This window comes from Danio rerio, chromosome 9, assembly GCF_052040795.2.
Source record: "Danio rerio strain M-AB ecotype USA chromosome 9, GRCz13ab, whole genome shotgun sequence".
Taxonomy (NCBI): Eukaryota; Metazoa; Chordata; class Actinopteri; order Cypriniformes; family Danionidae; genus Danio; species Danio rerio.
Genome location: NC_141029.1, coordinates 40434165 through 40456117, shown reverse-complemented (window position 1 = coordinate 40456117; position 21953 = coordinate 40434165). Strand labels below are relative to the sequence as shown.

The window sequence follows — 21953 nt, the reverse complement described above, 5'->3', positions numbered from 1 at the left end:
TAGCCACCATCAGCTGTTCCTACACACATCTGGCAGTCAAGTTTCAAACTAGTTTTGCCACTGTGTGGATTAATACTAAATGTATGCCCTAGTTAAGAATAGAGCAATATGCTGGTGTTAAACTGCATTGCTTTAATGCATGCCTGCATTGGGCTCACACATACACCCTGCACTCTGACTACTTCAATATTCTTGATAAGCCGTGGTGGGCATTTCTCGCACTGAACGCAGTCGACCAATAGCAACAGACTGTCATCAGTCCAATCAGCGCAGATTAGCACTGTGCTAAGGATCGGTTTGGGAACAAAGGAATTGCTGAACAAATCATATGGGATTTGTTGGGATAATTAGTTAAAAATAAATGCATATTATAAGAAAATGAAAGTGTTTTTTGACCTTGCGTGCATATCAGCCTGTTGTTGGAGACACCTAAAAACAAAATATGACCCTTTTTAATGTATAATAGGGGCTCTTATAATACAACAGGAGGGTTAATAATTCTGACTTTAACTGCAAGTACATGAGAATGATTCATAAAGCGCAGTGAACTCACGCATCCATGTGGTGTCCGGCGCTCTGCAGCCCATCTCCCATCTCTTTCTCAATGGCGCTCCACTCGCTGTTCAAAACAAACAAAGACCAACACTGAACCAGAGCAGCTGACCGCAGTCAAACAATCACACAGCAGAAGATTTACCCCCAAAAAAGCTTCTCCCAAAAACTGTTTACAGCATGTTTTAAAATATGTGGCTCCCTCAAAATGAGGTGCATTTTTGTGATTGTAACATTGCGAGGAAAAAAATCTAGCACATGGTCTATAAATCACACACTGATAAACTGAATTGCTATCATTCATTCATTTATTCATTTTCCCTCGACTTAGTCCCTCATTTATCAGGGGTCACAATAGCGGAATGAACCGCCAACTAGTGTTGTCGTGATACTGGAATTTAATACCAATTAATACTGACATTATAAAAATGTCCATTTCCCGCTAACATTTAGGCGCGTTTTTAAACACTACTGATTTGCCATTATGTTCACATGCTCAATAAAAATGGGTGTGATTGGCTGTGAAGGTCATCAGTTCACCAAACTCACCACTGTTTACCGAGTGTAGCTACAGATACATGGAGACTAGAGCATTTTAAGGCTGCAAAAATCAGCTAGTCTGTTTATAAGCTGACATACGAGCGATTCGGTGATGAATCGACTGATCTTCACGGCTTTAAAATGCTCCAATGTCCCTGTATCTGTGGTTACACTTAGTAAACAGTGGTGACTTAAATAACTTGCCAATTACATTTTAGGCTTATACAACTCTGATTAATTCCAGCACTTGGTCAAGTTTAGTGGAGTTTAGTATGGATTTAAAGGGACAGTTCACTCAAAAATAAAAGTTCTCATCATTTATTCCCCCTCCCCTTGGTACAAACATGTTTGAGTTTCTTTCTAATGCTGCACACAAAGTAATGCTGTGGGAGCGTAAAGCAGCTATTGTATACTAATTTTTATTCTTTTTAGGGTTTTCAGCTTAGTTTTTTAACATTCTTCCGAAAATCTTCATAAAAGTTTGGAACCAGAGTGCGAGTAAATTCAAGTAAAATAGAAACTGTCATTATTTTTTCAACCATCGCTTTAAGGGCCTACTCACACTATGCCATCTGTCCCGTGCCCAGGCCCGTTTCCCGGATCGTTTGAGAAGTGTGAGTGCGCTGAATCGCGCTCAAGCACGGAGATATCTGCAAATATATTATGACTAGTCATATTCCTCCATTGACTTCCATTAAAAAATATTTGCAGATATCTCTAAATGAGTTTTGACTCGTCAAAAATCCAATTCAAGATATCTAAAACTGTAATTCGACTATTAGTAAATAATTAAGAGATATCTTCAAATATATTTGTAAATATCTCTAAATATGACGAATTAAAGACATCTCCAAATGTATTATGACTAGTAAAAACTCAGTTAGAGATATCTCTAATTACAATTGTGACTAGTCAAAACCCATTTAGAGATATCTGCAAATATTTTTCAATAGAAGTCAATGGAGGAATATGACTAGTCATAATATATTTGCAGATATCTCCAATCTGATTTCGTACTAGTACAATTGCAATTGCAGATATCTCTAATTGTTATTCTGACTAGTCGAATTATAATTATGACTAGTCAAAATATAATTAGAGATATCTCTAAATATATTTATGGAGTCAGAACAAAGATTTAAATGCTAAAAACAGGGTCCCCGCGGGTCCTTAAAAAGTCTTAAAATGTCTTAAATAAAATTTTCGATTTTTAAGGTCTGAAAATGTCTTAAATTCTGTAATTTTCCATAAGGAGGTCTTAAATTTCATGTGGGATCTTAAATCATGTCCGACTCGTCTTATGGCGGCAAATCAATGCCAATATAAATCGAGCGCAGCGGTGATGTTTGCGCGCGAGGAGAAGTGAACCGTGAGCAGATTACAGGTCTACACGCGAGTAAACTACAGCCCGCGAGCGCATAGGGGATCTTCGAGCGCGCTCAACTGATCTACTGTAGCGCGAGAAAACAAGTCCCGCACGCGCACATCATCATCTGTGCGCACGATGGACGCTCTCGCGAGCGAGGTCATGCCTACAGCGCGCGCGCGCGATCAGTTCTCTCCGCTCGCTCGCTGGTTCTTCTCTCTGCTCGCGCAAAACATTTTGGATTTTTGTGAGTCATAGGGCGGGACTTGGTTTACTTGTTATCTCTAACGCTATTGGCTACTCTACCTTTCCGGAAGTTAGCCGGGATTGGACGCAGGTAAGCTAGTTTCCCCGTTAAATAAAAATATATAGGATATCTTATCATAATGTCACAGTGTGAAACTAATAGACTTACTTTCTCAGTAATAATAGGTGAATGAACTTACTTTCAATAATGAGATATTTCTTGTAATAATTAATCTCATAATAATGCCTGTTCTTACCATCATGACCAAGTCATATAATGACATATCAAAATAATGAGATATATTCTTGTAACAAACTTTATTACTTGGGAGAGAAAGAGAGAGTTATACCACGTGGCAAAAGATCTCTCCATTAAACAGAAATTGGGGAAAATATACATTGGCTAATAATTCAGGACGAATAATTCAGACTTTAAATGTGTGTTTTGAACCACTTGATGAAGTTTAGCACCTACATTTAAACTGAACTCAAACCAAACGTGTTCAAATTTATAAAAATCTTTTTTTTTTTCAAAGACTCATTGTCCTTGACTCATTTTCTATGAAGAACAAGTCAGAATAAATTAGATGGACAATAGTATACAAAATAGGCTATACATGCATGCAGTGCATAAAGTACAAAGGTTTATAGTAAATATATTGCCATTATTCTGTTATTCCACTATACAGTTAAAGTCAGAATTTTTAGCCCGCCTGAATAATAGCCCCCTGTTTATTTTTATCCTAATTTTTATTTACTTCAACTGCATATGTGACCTTTAAGATGTGGGCCTGTCGTATAGAAAGTGGTATTTGTATGCCTCTGAAGTGGAATGATGTAATGGATAGTGAGTAAAGCCAAACGAAGATTGTAGAAATTAAATTGTTGCTCAATAGGTGGCGATAAACACCCATCTGAATGTCTGTCACTGTATTCTTTATGTTTGATTGGGTGAATCATTTTTGATTGAAGTCTTTATATGCAGGTTATTCAATCATTAACTAAAAATGAGATTGAAAAATATATATAATATATAGATATATATATTTTACACTGAACTATATTACAAACAATGTTAACAATTATAATAATATACAAAGCTGCACTGCACATATAGTATGCATTGTATGGAAAGATCTAAAACGCAAATAAACTCTTCTGAAGACAATATTTCCTAGAAAGATCATCCCCAAGTGTAATAATGAGCTCTGCTGTTGTGGTTAATAATGAAGTAAAATACAACAAACCAGACAAGTGCTGCACGGACAAATCAAATGGGTTCAGAAAGTGTTACAAGAATGCAAGTCATTATTTTAGAAGATTAATTTTTATTATTTGACTGTTTCTCGAGATTGAATCCTCATAAAGTTCTCAGAAAGTTTCTTATGATTATGACTTGCAAATTGTATATATATTTAACGGCGTGATCTTTTAACCTGCGTCCAATCCCGGCTAACTTCCGGAAAGGCAGAGTAGCCAATAGCGTTAGTGATAACAAGTCAACCAAGTAATCTGCTCACGGTTCACTTCTCCTCGCGCGCAAACATCACCGCTGCGCTCGATTTATATTGGCATTGATTTGCCGCCATAGATTTGCCACGATACTTCACCACATCATTCTGTGTTGACACACTGAACATTTTCCTGTTTTTTTTTTTTTGTTTGTTTAGGTAAAGTCTTAAATTTTCATTTTAGAGGACTTAAAAAGGTCTTAAAAGGTCTTAAATTTCCTGTTAAAAAATGTGCAGATACCCTGTAAAAAGGCTTGCCATAGAGAGCGCTTCTGAACAGCGCAGCAGCGATGACGTAAGCGTGCCGAGGCCCGATATGGTGTGAGCGCGGGCCGTCGGGGGAGACGGGAGGGGGGACAAGCGTGCTTTGGCCCGGTTCGAGGCAACTGTACCTGGTGTGAGTACGGCCTAAGAGGGACTGCAAATGTACATTAAGACCTGAAATCTGAGGTAAGTACAATTTTTTATTTATTTTATTATTTATTTTGAAAGTCACCAAGGCTGCATTCACAATCATTTACTCACCCTCCACTTGTTACAAACCTGGTTGAGTTTCTTTCTAATGCTGCACACAAACAATGTAATGTTTGGGGCGAGGACGCAACCATTGTATAGTATTTTTTTGTTCTTTCTAGGGATTTCAATAGCTATTTTTTTTCAACATTCTTCAAAATATCTTCATTTGTGTTCAACAGAAGAAAGAAATCCATAAAATTTTCAAACTAAAGCGTGAGTAAATTAAAGTAAAATAAACACTTTCATTCTGCGGTCAACCATCTCATTCATTTGGATTTAAAATCTAAGGTTTGCACATTTTTTTGTAATTTTGTTATTTATTTTGAAAAGGGGCCGCGTGATGGCGCAGTAGGTGCACTGTCGCCTCACAGCAATAAGGTCGCTGGTTCAAGCCTCAGCTGGGTCAGTTGGCATTTCTGTGTGGAGTTTGCATGTTCTCCCGTGTCCCGTGTGGATTTACTCCGGGTGCTCCGGTTACCCCCACAGTCCAAAGACATGTGCTAGGTAAATTGGCTAAGCTAAATTGTCCGTAGTGTATGTGTATGAATAAGAGTGTATGGGTGTTTCCCAGTACTGGGTTGCAGCTGGAAGGGCATCCGATGCTTAAAACATGTGCTGGATAAGTTGGCGGTTCATTCCGCTGTGGCGACCCCCGATTAACGAAGGGACTAACACGAAAAGAAAATGAATGATTGAATTTTGAAAGTCACCAAGGCTTCATTTACAATACTCAATTATCAAAAATATAGCAACATGTAATAACATGCTGATGTATCACTATGATGAATCAATGATGAAAACAGTTGGACTGCTTATCAATTTTGGAGAAAAGTGACACATTTTTTCATTCTTTGATTAGTAAAATATCCAAAAGTGCAGCATTTATTTAATATATGATTGTTGAATAAAAATTCACGTTTCTACAGTCACCGTAGATCAATATAAAACTATTTGCTGATCTTTTTATCTTAAAAAAAAAAAAATATATATATATATATATATATATATATACATACAAGTGTGTGTGTGTGTGTGCGTGTGTGTGTGTGTGCGTGCGTGCGTGCGTATGTGTATATATATATATATATATGTGTATATATATATATATATATATATATATATATATATATATATATATATATATATATATATATATATACACATATATATATATATACATATATATATATATATATATATATATATATATATATATATACACATACACACGCACGCACGCACACACACGTATGTACACAAACTCTTTTTAACAAGACTTATCTAATTGTATAATATTATGTAAGCATGGAGGATATATGGAAAAGTGGACATTCTGCAAAACATCTTTTTATTTTTTCCACATATTTTTTTAATTCATGTGGGTTGCAATATAATTAATTCATATGCAAGCACACGCTTTTAAAGAAAACATACCTAAAAACTCTTCCATAGTTTCCATGGACTTTGTAGACACCATAAAAGCGATCAGCTGCTCTCTAAAGGGAAAAAAGAACTATTATTAAATACTTAGCCTAATTAGTTTTCTCATTTTAAGGAAAGGGGACACATTTAATTGTATTAGATTCCTTTCATCATCCTACCACATGACTTATTTACTTAGACTGGGCATTTGCTGGACTGAACTTCTATTTTCTGCGTATTCGACTGTGTTTACACTCACCGCCCGAACTCTCAGCAGCTGTGAAACAACAGCCTGCAGCTCATCTCCATAGTGTTTCATTTCTGCAAACCTCCTGAGAAACACACACACACATACAGGTCAACATAAGCCAACAAACAGCGCAGCCATTTCTTTACGCATTTACAAAACTGCGACTTACTTGTCAGGATTCTTTACTCTGAACGTGGCATTTAACGCCTTTATTCTGGAGTCGGCCTATAAGGTGAACAAAATCCAAATGTTAATGGACGGATCCATATTTGGGGTTTGTTTGTTCAGATGTAAAGCAGGATTACAGCCACTCCTTACAACAGTCACATTTTCAAATGACTGAGATCAGATAAACACTGTAATATGGCAATAATAACGTACACTAACATAAAACACAGCTACTCTGGTTTGATCCAGAGCGATCTAACAGACTTCCTGCGCCTGTTTACTTAAACTGATAACAGATTCCTCACTGCAGTAGCACTTCAGTCACTTAGCACCCCCTTTCTGAGATCAACACATATTTAATCAGCTTCATATCAACATGCGAATACTGACCTATGGGGAGAAGCGATATATAAACAGCAGAGCCATGTGTAAAGGTTTAAAGAGAGAAAGAACCCGGTGAACTGGAAAGTGCTGATATACCTTCGCCTGAAATCCTGTCTCGAATACGGTTTCCTTCCAAGCTTTTTCCTGTGGGGCAGAGAAAGGATGCGATTTCTGACACTGACAAGGGGCATTATCAGCATGAAAAGCCAGTTAAAATATTGCTGCTTTTCTTTATATGCTAAAAACCAAGTGGGCTATTAAATCTGATGTACTGAAGATATAGTTCACTCAAAAATGTTAATTCTGTCATCAATTACTCACCCTTTACTTGTTTCAAACCCTTTATGATGTTCTTTCCTCTGCTGAACATAAAGGAAGTTATTTTGAAGAAAGCTGAAAACGTGTAACCATTGACTTCCATAGTATTTGTTTTTTCGACCATGGAAGTCAATGGTTACAGGTTTTCTGCTTTCTTCAAAATATGTTCTTGAGCGTTCAATGGTAGAAAGAAACGCATAAAGGGTTTGAAACTACTTAAGGGACAGCAAATAGTGAGTGAATTTTCAGTTTTGGTTGAACTATCCCTATAATTCAGTTCAGGTATTTAAATTCACACACACAAAAAGGCTAGCAATAGGTTTGCACTACCATTGCAAAGTTTGTGATTGGTAATGACTTATTTAATGAACGCTTTATTCAGCCTTTCACAATCTTTTAAATGCTCTATTACATATATTTTGAACACACATAGAGTGGGTTTGCTCTCGTGTACATCAGAGATTGTATTTTTTTATTTGTATTTTCGTATAGGTTACCTCTTTTTGGAGTTAACAAGAAGCGTAAGATGTTGTTTTATAAAGCTGTTCTGGAAAGCATTGTTAGATATAATTTGATTTATTTATTTTGAACAGAAATATCAGACATAAAAATTCTTTAACAAAAAATACATTTCAACATGGTCGAAATGAAGTGGGATGGAGCACAAGCTTAATATGGTATCACAGTGTGGTTTGGCAACCTATCTGTACAGTGTTAATCTAAGGTGATGCATCTCTTAAAGACAGGATGGAGAAGTGTTGGGCATGATGAATATTTGAAACCTCAAGTTTTCCTTGAGAATTGCATCCTTAATTAGGTGGAAATGATTCCGAATGATCCAACTGATTTTTTTGTTTCCACATTACGAACTGCTTCCCTCTGGTAAGAGAAATACAGTAGAGTCCCTAAGTGTAGGTTGAATCGATATAAGAAATCCTTTGTACGAGTTTCAGTGGATATACTTAACAAGAGTTTATATTAATTAGCATTATAATCATAGTAACTCCGGTATTTTGTATTGTTTTTATTGTTTGTTTTTATGGTACGTCTGCAGCAACATAACAAATTTCCTGTCAAGGACAATAAAGTTTTACTACTACTATTACATCAAAGATGAAAACCATGTAGCAATCAAGGTTTCCACAAAATGGCAAGAAGAAAATTTCAGTGTTTCAAAATAATATGAGATGTTTCTTAAACACTAAATCAGCATATCATAATGATTTCTGAAGCAGTGTGACGCTGAAGACTGAAGTAAAGCTGAAAATTCAGCTTTATTATAACAAGAATAAGTAACATTTTTATATTTACATTACAAAAAGGAACCAAAAAGACCAAATGTAATATTTTACAACAATGCTCATTCGCTACATGCTTGAGTAAATGCAGCACAAAACACTTTCAAAAACAGTTTTTTTTACAAACACCAAAGTTTTTAACGATTTATGTTGAGTAATCAAGAAATAAATCATCTTTATTAATTCATAAATTCGGCTGCACAGTGGCGCAGTGAATAGCTCTTTTGCCTCACAGCAAGAAAGTCGGTGGTTCGAACCTTGGCTGGGTCAGTAGACTTTTCTGTGGGGAGTTTGCATGTTCTCCCCATGTTGGGGTGAGTTTCCTCCGGTTTCTCCCACAGTCCAAAGACATGTGGTACAGGTGAATTGGGTAAGCTAAATTGTCCGTAGTGTATGTGTGTGAATGAGTGTGTATGGATGTTTCCCAGTGATGGAACATTTCTAATTCTACTAGGCTGTCATTTAATTTTAATAATAATAAAAAAATAAACTAGTTATATTCTACTATATTTCACCTATAATGGAAATAAAAATTACAGATCTACAGATCTTTAACCATAAAACAAAGAGGTCCTATTTTACCATTTTTAAAAGATATAATACAATTTTCAGATGGTCACAGAATACTTAAAACACTAAACATAACATCTGTAGGATTGAGAGGACATTTGAAGATTTTTTATCATGCTCTAACTGCAACATTTCACACTTAAAGAATAAATACACCCTTCACTGAAGGGATAGTTCCCCCAAAAATGAAAATGTACACACCATTTTCTCACCCTCAAGTGGTTCCAAACTTTTCTGCGTTTCTTGTTTTTGCTAAACAAAATAAAACATTTTGAAAAATGTTAGAAACCATTGACTTGCTAATAAATACTATGGGATTCAATGGTTACCAACATTTTTCAAAAGATCTTCCTTTGTGTTCAACAGAAGAAAAAAACTCAAACCGGTTTGTGACAAGTGAAGGGAGAGTAAATGATGACAGGATTTTCATCTGCAAAGTGACTACAAACTAAAGACATTTTAAATGAACTGGTATATTCTTTATACAAGAAGACTACACCCTTTTGTTCATCAGTATAAGCGAGTTATCTCTACCTCAGTGAGAAACAAATAGAAGATATTGTCCCTGGCCAGGACTGGATGTGAAGCCACTCGCAGCAGGAAGTTCTCTAGTCCAACTCGACGCCTCTCCACAAAGTCAGGGTCCATGTTGTCTGCCGAAAGCTTGTGCCAAACAAATTCCGCCTGTTGCACAAAGTATGAGTTACAGTTACAGCATATGAATGCAAATCGCATTTACAATCGGCAGAGGCCAAAGCATCTTGTTTGCATACCCGTTTTTCAGGCAAAGGTGGAACCACCACAAACGGATAAGTGACTAACAAATAGTTTCTAAGGAGCTCAAACTCGCTGTAACGCCTCCAGAGAGAATCTGGGACAGGACTGGTCCCTTCTGATGCAGCATCCACCGGTCTGAAACACAGAGATTAAATCAGTCAGTTGTTTTTGCGTTATTACGAGCAAATTCGTACTTCCGGTTTGAAACAAATTTTTGAAGCTGCGTCACGGCCATAAGATCTTAGCATGTATTCTAGCATGTAGACTGACTGTCTGTGACGTCTCTGAGTGTGCTGCATTCATTCATGAGAAAGACTTGGTTCAAACCAATCAGCGCGCTCTATTGTGTATGCGGTGCAAGTTTATTAATATGCATAGTAACTTCCAAGACTGCTTTTACCTGTACAGTGTTCAGACAGCACAGAGACGCCACGTTGTGTTGCCAAAACAAATGGGAGAAGAAGAATTGTTTGGAGATACGGGTTGTCAGTGTTGCTTTTATAATTTGCTGCAAGGAAGATTTTTGTTTTCATTTTCCCTCTATGAGAGCGCAGCTGGACTCACGTGTGGATTACAGTGCACGCGACAACAATACATGTCTAAGGAACATTTTTTACCCGAGAGCTTTTCTCATCTGGAAATGCTGAAATACGGATTTGCAGCTTGTCTCCTTTAATAAAGACGCGGCCCCAGTTGGTGTTGATTGTCCTGTCTCTACAGATTTGGTAAGTAAGCGATCAGTGGTCTTTGTTTGTTTATTCAAATGGCAAAGTTAGTTCGTATCGTTAGCAGTACTCTTTCAGTGTTTAAAGACAGACCTTAGTCAAATGATTTCTCAGTAAGTTACTAAGTTTACAGTACGTTAATATCACTACAATACTATAGACTGAAAGATCTGCTGTAAATGCTGCTCTCCGAGTGTAAACATGTAAACACTGAAATCAAACTATTACCTTTGTGTAGGATTTTCGTCACATTTTGTGACAGGAATAACACACGGCTTTTTGATGCTACCTACCGAGTGCATCTAAATTACAGAGAAATGCTGAGGGTATCAAACATTAAATTAAAAATACACGCTTACAGCAGTTCATCGAATCAAATATCTCATTTGTCACAAGGGGCATAAATGAAATTCCTGAATGAAAGAGCCAAACAGCAGTTAAAGTCCACCATTTAATAATTAGTCAAATTATTTGATTGCTGATGTCCATGTAAACAGTCACTGTCTTTCTCCTCTGCGTCTGTGTGTTTGTTTTGCAATCAGTGCAAGCCCAAACAGACACTCCCCATTTTTATGCTAATGTTTATGCACCTTCCCTCTTTCCCTCCTCCGACACTCCCCCCTAAACAGAGCTGGACACTCCCACTTTCCTGACTTTTTCCAAACCAGAAGTCTGAAAACACCCTGCTGAAACAGGAGGGTTTTGTGACCCTTGAAAGTAATTTTTTCAGGGTTTTTGCAGGATTCACAAAGTCAAAATTAAGACTTTAAGACCTTTTTATTTAAGACCATTATGAATGAAATTTCAGACTTCTACAGGGCAAAGGCTTAAGGATTTTTTTTTACTTGCCCCATTTAAATTCAATTTCAGTTATTTCTTAGCCATATATTTTAAATTGTGTGCCAAAACAAGCAGTCTAATTATATACATATATTTATTTTATTAGCATAACCTTTCTTTAAAAAAATGTAAGTTTTAAAAACTATGATGAACTTATTTTAATCACAACATACATTTCTGCATAAATGCATGGAGAACTTTAACAAATGAATGTAATGAAGTCAATTTAACCATATTGGTACAGAGAGTAATACATTTTACTTTTATTAGATGGACTGTTGGTTGTACCAATTATGAAGCTTTACATGGACCAAGGAAAATAAACACCCTTTTTGAAAGTATTTAAGACATAAAACACCATTTTTCAGTGAATTTAGGACTTTTTAAGCCCTAAATTTTAGTTTTTGATAATTAGGACAGGGTCAGCAGGGTGGCTCGGTGGTTAGCACTGTCACCACATAGCAAGAAGGTTGCTGGTTTGAGTCCCGACTGGGACAGGAGGCATTTCTGTGTGGAGTTTGTATTTTTTCCCTGTGTTCATGAGGGTTTCCTCCAGTTTCCTAGTACTGGGTTGCAGCTGGAAGGGCATCTGCTGCGTAAATCTTAAGCCAGAATAGTTGGCAGTTCATTCCGCTGTGGTGACCCCTGATAAATAAGAGACTAAGCCAAAGGAAAATAAATGAATGAATAAAGACATTTTAATAATTAAGATCCAGCAGAGACATTGTTTTTACCTGCCAATTTAGCTCAATTACATTCAGAGGCATAATAAAGAGTGAGACCTGTATTTTAAGACTTTATTTTTAACTGTAAAAACTTGTTTTAAAATGCCCATTAAAAATGCCCACACTTACAGTATAATTGTTTTTAAGAGAATAAAAGTAAATATGCTCTGTTACCTTTTGTTGCAGTATGCTTTATGCCTAGTTCAGACTGCGTGATTTTAGCCCTGATTTTGGCTCGCCGACAGGTTTTGAGAAATCGCCGACAAATGCCTGAAATCACAGGCAAATTGCTGCTCGTGCACGTGAGTGACAATCACACAGTATAAACGATCAAAGACGCGATCTGAGAGAATCGCCTATGAGTCGCCGATGCCTGTGAGATATTTGGCGTGCTAAATATCTGGAGCTGTCTGCGATTCAAATCATGTCGTGTGAATTGAGTTTTGACTGAAAATAACATCGGCGATCGCCTACAGCCAATGAGAGAGCAGCTTTCACTTGTGTGTGCGTGTGTGTATACCTGCTGCAGGCCAGCGGGAGGCTGGGGGAGAAGTTAAAAGCGCTCTTTTTCGGTGTATTTGGACCAACGAAATGGAGGGAAAACTAGTGGAGGTTTGACAGGACTCAGGAGCAACCGTGTCTGTTTGACGTTTCATACAGAAAGAAATTAGTTTATTATCAATGTTGAGGAGAAATGGCTAATTCCCTTTAAACCCAGGTGAGCAAACATGTACATGTTCTACCCCATTAAAGGCTTCTTTCTTATTATGTAGTTAATAACAAAAGATAGGCTATACTACGTGTTTTTGGCTGTGAGACGTAGTTTGGACGAAGTTGTCGGCGATTCTCCCTATAGTAAAGTCATGCAATGTGAATGTCTATGTCGCCGAACCATCTTGCAGTGTAAACAAAGCAGCGACGAAACTCTAGCCCAGATAGTCAAGCAGTGTGAAAACATCTGTGACACGACTAGTTGGAAAATCATGCAGTCTGAACTCGGCATTAGTGTTTTGAGAAGCGGTAGGTAATAGTTTTGCATTGTAATGACTGTCAAGACTTAATTTGAATAAAAGAATTTGGACAATATATGCATTAGGGCCGCACAACATTGAAAAAAAAAAACAGACACTGCAATATCTTCTGCAATTTAGATTGCAATATCAATATAATTTCTCAAGATAAAATTTAGCAACTCTATTCAGAAAGAAATCATCATTTTACTTTGACTGGGACGATTGGGATTTTGTAGGTCTAAAATATATAAAATGATCCAAAAATATATCAAAAAAATTATTTAAAGCACAGATGAAAACAACAGAACAATGCTAAAAATAAAACAAACAGCACTTTATGGTTTGCGGTGGAGCTTAACAGTATTAAAACAACATTCAAATTTAAAAACACATCAAAATAAAAATGAAAAATATCTTTCACACTATTAAATTAGGGTCAAACTTTGTAATCAAATCAAGTGCTCAGAATGGTACATTAATTGTTTGTGATATTGGCCTAAGTGTGTATTTTTTGTGAGCGGGTTGCTGCTGTTACGGGGATGGGGCGGAGGATCGCGATGCCAGTTCAGCAACGTGATGTCTATCTGCCATCAGCGATGAACAATGGCATCGTCTATCGACCCAACTCTATTCAAACAAAATAAGAAAATCAAAATGTTCAAAAGCAATTAACAAGCCAGTTGTAAGGTAATAAGAAAAAATACACTAGGAATAAGTGTTATAATACTTATTTTAAGACTTTCCTTTCTTTACTAAAGCCTACGTAAGTTTTCTTATAGTGTATAATTATCTTACGGGGCTAGCTGTATCTTCTTAAATCGTTCATTTCTCGTATTTAGATGATTTTTATTAATTTTTTTTGTAGTGTGGTGTATATTTTGAACATTAAAAACACTTTTATATTGAAATGTGAGCTTGAATAACAGTTAAAGCTCATTTCTAAATAAACCTAATCTGAAATAAACACAGCAGAGATCTGCGGTTTCAAGTTGCGGTACTAGCTAAAGGACACAATTCAATTTAAGGGCCTTTTCCAAACTTATGCCAAGGGTTTAACAGTGCTGGTTGAATTCCCAGTGCATGAAGTTCTCAGTGCTGCTAATTTAAGAGCATTACTCCACTAAATCACACTGCAGTGCAGGAGCATGCATGTGAACTCTCAAACATTAATTAAACATCTCTGCAGGGTCAGCACTCAGCACTTATTGTGCAATAATGAGGTATTCCATTACTTTTTTCACCAATGAGTTTCAATGACTTTTCCAGCCATGACTTTAGTTACAGTATACAGTAGTCAACAGTTGAAGTGGATTAAAAACTTTCATTACAGTGGTCCTAAAACTATTAAACAACACTCATGCTTTTCTTACATACACTTCAAATGCTGACTAAACGTAAAAAAAAGTCTGTTAATTAACAGTTTCCAAATTTTTGAATCACAAGTGTTTATTAACGGTTGGGAATTGCATTATGGGATAATGAGCTCTGCTTTGTAAACTTTCAATGTTGAAAATTCAACTCTACAGTTCAACAAGGTGACTTTTACTGACATTTTAGTAGGTTGAAATAATACGATTTATAAATAACACAAAAAACTAAGTCTGTAAAATATGTAGTGCTATGTGCAATTTTAATTGTGCAAATATTAAATAATAAATAAATAATGCAGTGTTTATGGGGAGTGTAAGTTATAAGGAGAGTGTGGGGGGGTGTACGAAAAATTTGTCAGAGGAAAGATTAAGGTCTGAATGCAATTTAAAAGCATAAATAAACGGGGAAAAGAAATATGACTCACAAAATGCAAAAAAAAAACTGCTAATTTACGAATATTTTATGAAAAAAATTGTTTATTTGAAGATCAGTAATTTATTAATTAATATTCAGCAATTATGCATTAAACTAATATATTTTAAACTCTATATATATATATATATATATATATATATATATATATATATATATATATATATATATAAACATTTTTTTTTATTTATAATATCCATCCATTCTGTGAAAAGTAAAATGTATAAAGATTTCAATTAAATATTATCAGTCCTGAAAACATTTATCTTGCTTATTTTGCTCAAATCAATGTTTTGAAATGAGGTTTTCTGAGATTTCAGGACTGTTGGTGTACTGAACATTGTGATTAAGGCTGAAAAATATATTGTTTCAGCATCGATGTTGCAATGTATATGTCTGTAATAGTCACAGGATATGCAACACTGAGTTGGGGTTATAATTGATTTCTTAGGATTATATTATTAATACAATAAAGACTAAACAGTGTTAATTAATGTTACTCAATTTCTTTAACATAATTAGGCATAGGACAATAACCATTATTATGGTACACCGCTGAAAAAAAAAGTCACGGTTTTAAAACTGCCGCTCCTACGGTATATATATATAAAAAAAAAACACATTTATTAAGTTTTTTTTTAGGACAACAGTATCTCCAGAAGAAAAGATCTCAAAAAATTTCATTTTAAATTGTAAAGAAATGTGTGCTTATGCTAAGATAGGGCTGTTTTTCTCCCTTTTCTCACTTTGTCCTAATCAAGGGCAAGCTGAGGGGGTGTTTTTTAGCCTAACTGTCCAAATGTATCTTTCTTCGTTTCTAAATGCTACCTCCTAAGATCGGTCTCCCCTGAAAAGTTGTTTGTGATGTTTCGTATATGGTCTGGGGGGTCCAATCTCGCTATACGAAAGTGTAGTGACAAATAAATTGAATTGAATTGAATAAAGAAATCTGTTTTAGAAACAAGCAGAAGTAAATAATTCCTTTGAATTATTTAGCCTGACATGTTTACTGCTCCAAAATATTATAAATGTGTTTTAAATTGCGTTTCAAGGGGAAAAAGTTTTTGTTTTTCACCCAGACATTTTAAAATAATATATTTTAGAGCAGTTATCACAATATCGCCAAATCTGATATTTTTATCCAAGGTTATCATACTGTCAGAATCTTATACCGGCCCATGCCTAATCTGAAAACTGTTTGATTAATAAAAACCATAAAGAACTGCTTATTTCCTTTTTGTCTTTGCTCTATTGTAATGATTCTTGCCATTTTAATTTTTATACATGATTCAAACCCTTACAAAATCAACCCAACCAATCTAAAAAAATGATTTTTCACAAATAGAGCTATTCAAGACAATTGGTGAAATTGATTATATCACAATATATATCCCAGCAAAACTAAATATCGCAATGTCAGATTTTTCCAATATTGTGCAGCCCTATTAGAGACACAGAGAACGACATGGGGGGGGAACACTGAAAAAAAAAAAAATGGGGAGACTCTGAAATAAGAGCCGAACTTCCAAGCCTCCAAGGAAGAAATGGGAGTACATAATGTCCTCCATGCTAATAATCCATGATGAAATCAAAGCACAGGGAAGGTGCCCATTGGCTGGAAGGCATTCCCCACTCAGACTGTACAACTTCCCCCAAGATCAGTGGCACCAAACTACTCTCTAAAGCCCAGTGTGTGCATGTAGAGCCTTCCACATGCGCCTTTAAAAAAAACATCTGCTTCCTTTTATGGGAATGAGCAACAACACAGCACTGTTGAGATATCTCCACATTCACAGCTTCAGGAATTTTTATGCTAATGCAAGCATACTGTTATGTTAAGGTTAGGTATTGATCTTGTATGCTGTTCCTAAAACTCGTCACGTACCGTTTGTGCCACACACATGAATGGTATCTCAAATCACGTGGCCTGTTAGCAGAGGAATGCCATTACTTTTCCAAGCAATCAAACTTGTGATTTGCCTTGTGGGACAATAAAACATGCAAATAAAACCCGAGCCATGGAGAGCATAATATCTTTGCAATGACCCAAAACACTCTAACAACCATAGCGATGTGTTAAAAACTGTAGAGGATAGTGCTAGCAACAACAAGATCAAAGGATCAGTTCTCAAGGGATGCATGACATGGATCTTTGCAATATAAGGCCACTGTGGTAAAATCTCGAGTCCCCCCTTGGAATCGAGTCCGCTTAGGACCCCAAGGGACCGTCTGTGGTGAATGTCTGATCAAAAGCTATTATTGTTATACCTTGTGTGGATAGTCAGAGCTGCATTAGCTTGTTGTAGCTAGGTAGTTAACAGCAGATGTATGATTATGCTATCAGATAAAGGCTAACTAAACAATACAAAAGATAAATGTACAATGTACATCCTACATTTTTAGTTTTGCAATAGATATTGTGATATGAATACAAGTTATCTAGATGCTAAATAATTAAGAAAAAAATTGTCCTTTTAGATTGATTGGGATGATTCTGTAGGGGAGTGCACAAATTATAATAACAAAAATCTACAAGCATAGATAAATTCAATAAAGAAAAAGATACTAATTAAATAAACACTGCCTTATTGTTACCCAGGGAGTCAAAATGTATTCAGGTATACAGTAATTGAATAATCAAATGTAAAATAATACTGCATAGTCTTCGTTTTATAAACAATTCAAAAACGTTTATTATTATTAATTTTTCTAAGCGACAAATGGAACAATTTCTTACGCCTGAATGATTTATAGCCCTCACACAGTCACAGGGCTGAAAAACACTGTAATGGTCATTGAAACGCTTTTTAAATTATATAAATTAGAACATGACCGCACAGAAAATAGTTGTAATACTGTACTTACAGTATTGTTGTGGGAGTTTCTAGAAGGTCTAAGAGCTCAATTGTCTAGCACAGGTGTGTCTGATTGGGGTTGGAGCTAAAATCTGCAGGACACTGGACCTCTAGGACCAAGATTGAGAACCCCTGGTTTAGAATATACGTTTTTACATTCTGATTTCAACACCTAATTATTAAAATAACTATAAATATAATAAATATTCTTAAGAATAAAATATTATGTGTTCTTTAAAGAGAGTGTATTTGCATTATGATGCTATTATACTGTTATAAAATGAGTGGCATAAAATGGTCTTAAAATAATAATAATATACAATAATATAACAATAATATTATTTATTGCAATAAATGTTGGTGTAAAATATCAGACAACAAAATAAATCAGATATTTTGACAGACCTTTTTGTGACAACATTACCCTGGTGTAACTCTATCTGCCAAATATATAAATTTACAAGTAGATATAAAAAATAAATAAATCAAAGCCATGATTACCAATAGCAACATGGTATCTAGCAACTTTGTATATTGAAAAAAAAAAGAAAAAAAAAAGGACGGTACAAAAAAACAAGTTTGAAAACGTCTTGGTTCCAGACAGTGATTTTATGATGTTGACCACTAAATACTGTTTTGAATCATGTGATAATATGTTACTGCACTCTGGCCAGCATGCGTGATTGGCCCTGCTGGAAACACAGACAAAGCACATCTGCCTGAAGCGCTGACTCAACACCCTCACCAGAATGACACGTCCCACTTTCCAGCGCAAAAGCTTGGGCAGGATGACGGAGAGGGGTGAAACAGAGAGGTGAAAGTGACACTTCTGCTGCTTGTCACTTCCTTTGCAGCGGGATACTTCTGTTTAGTTTTTATTTGATGTAGAAAGAAGATGTTAACGTGACAGATCCAAACACAGGAAGAAGAGGTCTAGTGTAAACATAAGAGTATGAAGTTGACTTAAAGAGAGGAAATCCGATGGTCTAGCAGTACGATTAGTAATTTTTTTATTTATTTTTTTTTGTTGACATTTTTATTCGATATTAGCAGGAAATATTTACAATCTTCTTTCCAACATTACACTGTAAATGAATTATTGCTGCCTTCAATTTATTAGTTGAATCAAACTAATTTTTCTAGTCATCTCAACCTACATCAATCAAGTTGATAAAGAATATTACATTAAACTTTGTACAACTTTAAAAAAATTGTTGAATTAACTTATTAAAAAAAGCTAAAGAAACATAAAAATATTTGTTGTCTTGAATTTTTGTTATTAAAAATAATGGCGTACAATTAGAATTTGACAGCAAAAGCAGATCATAAGCAATAAGAACAATAATATTATAAATGCAATAATACACAACAAATAAGTAAATAAATGAAACATTTTTTAAAGGAAAATAATTAATAAATATAGAAATAAACTAATAAAAAACAAGATGCCATCTTATACCATCAATATTGGTAAATAAATTGGTTAAACAGTCATAACAGCTGGAAAAGCACACAGCAGTAAACCCCTATGAGTTTGTATTAAATAAAAGAACTCATACGGTAGTTTCTGAGCTGGTACAGTGGGCTGTGACTGTTTTATTTTGCATGTGTGAGCATAGTTCATTCGCAAAGTCGATGTGTAAACTTGCTTTACCTACAGCAGATTATCCATATTCACAACTATAGTCTTTGATTATAATCAAACTTCTGCTGATGTTGTTACAGACTATAAAATGTTTACATATGCATAAACCTGCATTATCATGTCAGGAAAGGAACAGATGCAATACTAGTAACATGGTTGGGTTTATGTTTCTACTGCACCACCTGAAAAAACAGTTTTTTGGTGAAAACTTGCTTTTAGTATTAGTTTACCAACAGTTTAAATGGCATGCCAATAGAAATTCCTTAAACCTGGTTATTTATTGGGTGGTTAATGCATAGAAAATGATTAAAGTCTGTCACCAAAGAGAAGTCTGATCATTCACAGGAAGATTCATTTATCAAGATTAACCGATAAACTGATGATTAACTGACTGGCTAAGCAGTTTTCAATCAGTAGTTGCTAGTAAAGTTTGGAAATAATAAAAAAAAAAAATGGAAAGACACAGAATTAACGTGACATTTCGATGAAAAACGACTGAAATGGTATTGGACTGTATTTTTTTTACTGTGTAGATAGATAGAGAGAACTTCCATTTTATGCTAACATGCAGTGACTACTGTAAATAGTCAATACATAAGTTGATCCACAGATAGAAATAAAATTTGTAAACATCAAAATCAATGTAAACAACGAAAACATTGAAATTAATATGCATTTAACCTTTAAAAAAATGTTTACCCAAAAAAAGTGGTCCCACTTTATATTACGTATCCTTTACTACTATGTTCTTGTATCAAAATGTAAATACAATGTATTTAATGTTTTCATACAGTATTGAAAAACACTTCTGGTGCTATTGAGGTGGCATATATGGGTAGGGTTAGGGACAGGTTTGGGGGTCTGGGTAGGTTAAAAATTAGGTTAAGGTGTAAGGGAAAGACCAACAGTGTAATTATAAACGTAATTACAGAAATTAATTACAGATGTAAATTAAATGCATTAAAGTGAAACCTCCTACCTCGTCTCTATAAGATACACTGTATAAGTCTCCTGCATGTTGACTGCATTCTTCCCGGTCCTCTTCTCTGCTTCAGCCACACTGATTTCCATCTTCTTCAGAAGACTTGTCCCTTTTTCAACCATCTAGAAAAAAATTGGGTCCAGAAAAATCAGAGTGTTAAATATGCATGTTATCACTGCAGCATTTCAACGTAAAAAGAGTTCACAGAAACAGATATTTCTAAAAGCATGCTCAGCCTTTTCGGAAGATAACAGATCATGATGTGTCTGCCTTGAAGGTCTTGGGAAAACAGTTTCTCTCCTGTGTTAACACATTTCCAGGTTAAACAGGAATGTTTAAACGTATCAAACGTTTATATAATTTGTGAAAATTGCCAAGAGTTTTCAATTTATATCTCTGTCCTGAATCAGGATGTATTAAAGGCAACACATCTTCTAGTCCTAAAAGTTATCCTAAAATAATGTGCTCTTCAGAAGCATTCACATGTTTGGGTATATAGTTCAATGCTAAATGTTTTCCCACATACTCTGCTAAAATAATGAGATAAACACTTTTAATAAACACAAGCCACTAGTTAATGAAATGTCAGTGCTATGCCAAATCGTTTTAGGTGTGAAGGATAGAGGTTCGTATTTTTTTCATAAAGAAAACTAAATTTAATTAGTTTATATAAATTATTAAAAACACCGTTATGATTATTTTATTTCTGAATAGTACTTTAAATAGTTAATATTGGAAGGTACTGAATACTTTGTACCGTGTTTCAATAATCAACAATAAAATCATAAAATTCATTCAAGCATGGAGCAGTAAAGAGATTCAAGCACTGGTTAATATAACACATGGACTATATAACATCAAGCTACACTTCTAGACTTGAGCACGTCAAAAGATGCGAGTTGACACATCAGATGAGTGTGAGATGAGTGTGTGTGAGATACTGGGTGTTTACAAACTACGTGGCAAAGGCTTTGCATTGACAGCATTTAGTAACGCTGCTTACATTGCCTAATATACAGACATTATTTATATAATTCTGAAACATTATGACAAAAAACAACAATATGCACCTAGCTAATGTAAAATATTCGTAAAATCAATTGATATTTTAGTAACGTTAGTACTGTTATTGCCATTCATGAGCCAAAACAAAACACTGAACACTGAGGTCCCGTACAGATCACGAGCTCATCCGCGCGACATCCACAAAACAGCACAATATCGGCCACGCGGTTTAAAGAGATTCAGCTACAGGTTTTACCGTGTTCTTTAAGTTGTTCTGTGACTCCGACGGAGTCAGGTCTGTGTTTCCAATCACCGCTATATCCTCGCTTCCTGAATCCGCCATGGTTTACCGTCCCGCGCTTGCGCGTTGCCCACTTTCACCGTTTCACTGAGTCTGTGCGCGTGCACGCGTGCGTGACATATAGAGTTAACCATTAAATAC

At 35.4% G+C, this 21953-nt stretch overlaps 1 protein-coding gene across 3 annotated transcripts in view; it reads right to left on the bottom strand.

Moving 5' to 3' along the window:
* Window positions 1–21862, bottom strand: part of snx4 (sorting nexin 4) — a 33207-nt gene extending 11345 nt beyond the window's left edge. The window contains exons 1-10 of one of the 3 annotated variants that reach the window (XM_087265976.1): window positions 21768–21862; window positions 20504–20628; window positions 9915–10053; window positions 9676–9825; window positions 7052–7099; window positions 6573–6628; window positions 6413–6485; window positions 6166–6227; window positions 554–619; window positions 397–429 (exon numbers count right to left, since the gene is read on the bottom strand). In XM_087265976.1, the coding sequence (XP_087122102.1) occupies window positions 397–429; window positions 554–619; window positions 6166–6227; window positions 6413–6485; window positions 6573–6628; window positions 7052–7099; window positions 9676–9825; window positions 9915–10053; window positions 20504–20628; window positions 21768–21854 (839 nt within the window). In that variant the 5' untranslated portion in view covers window positions 21855–21862. 3 annotated transcript variants of the gene reach the window in all.
* Between the last annotated feature and the right edge of the window lie 91 nt (window positions 21863–21953).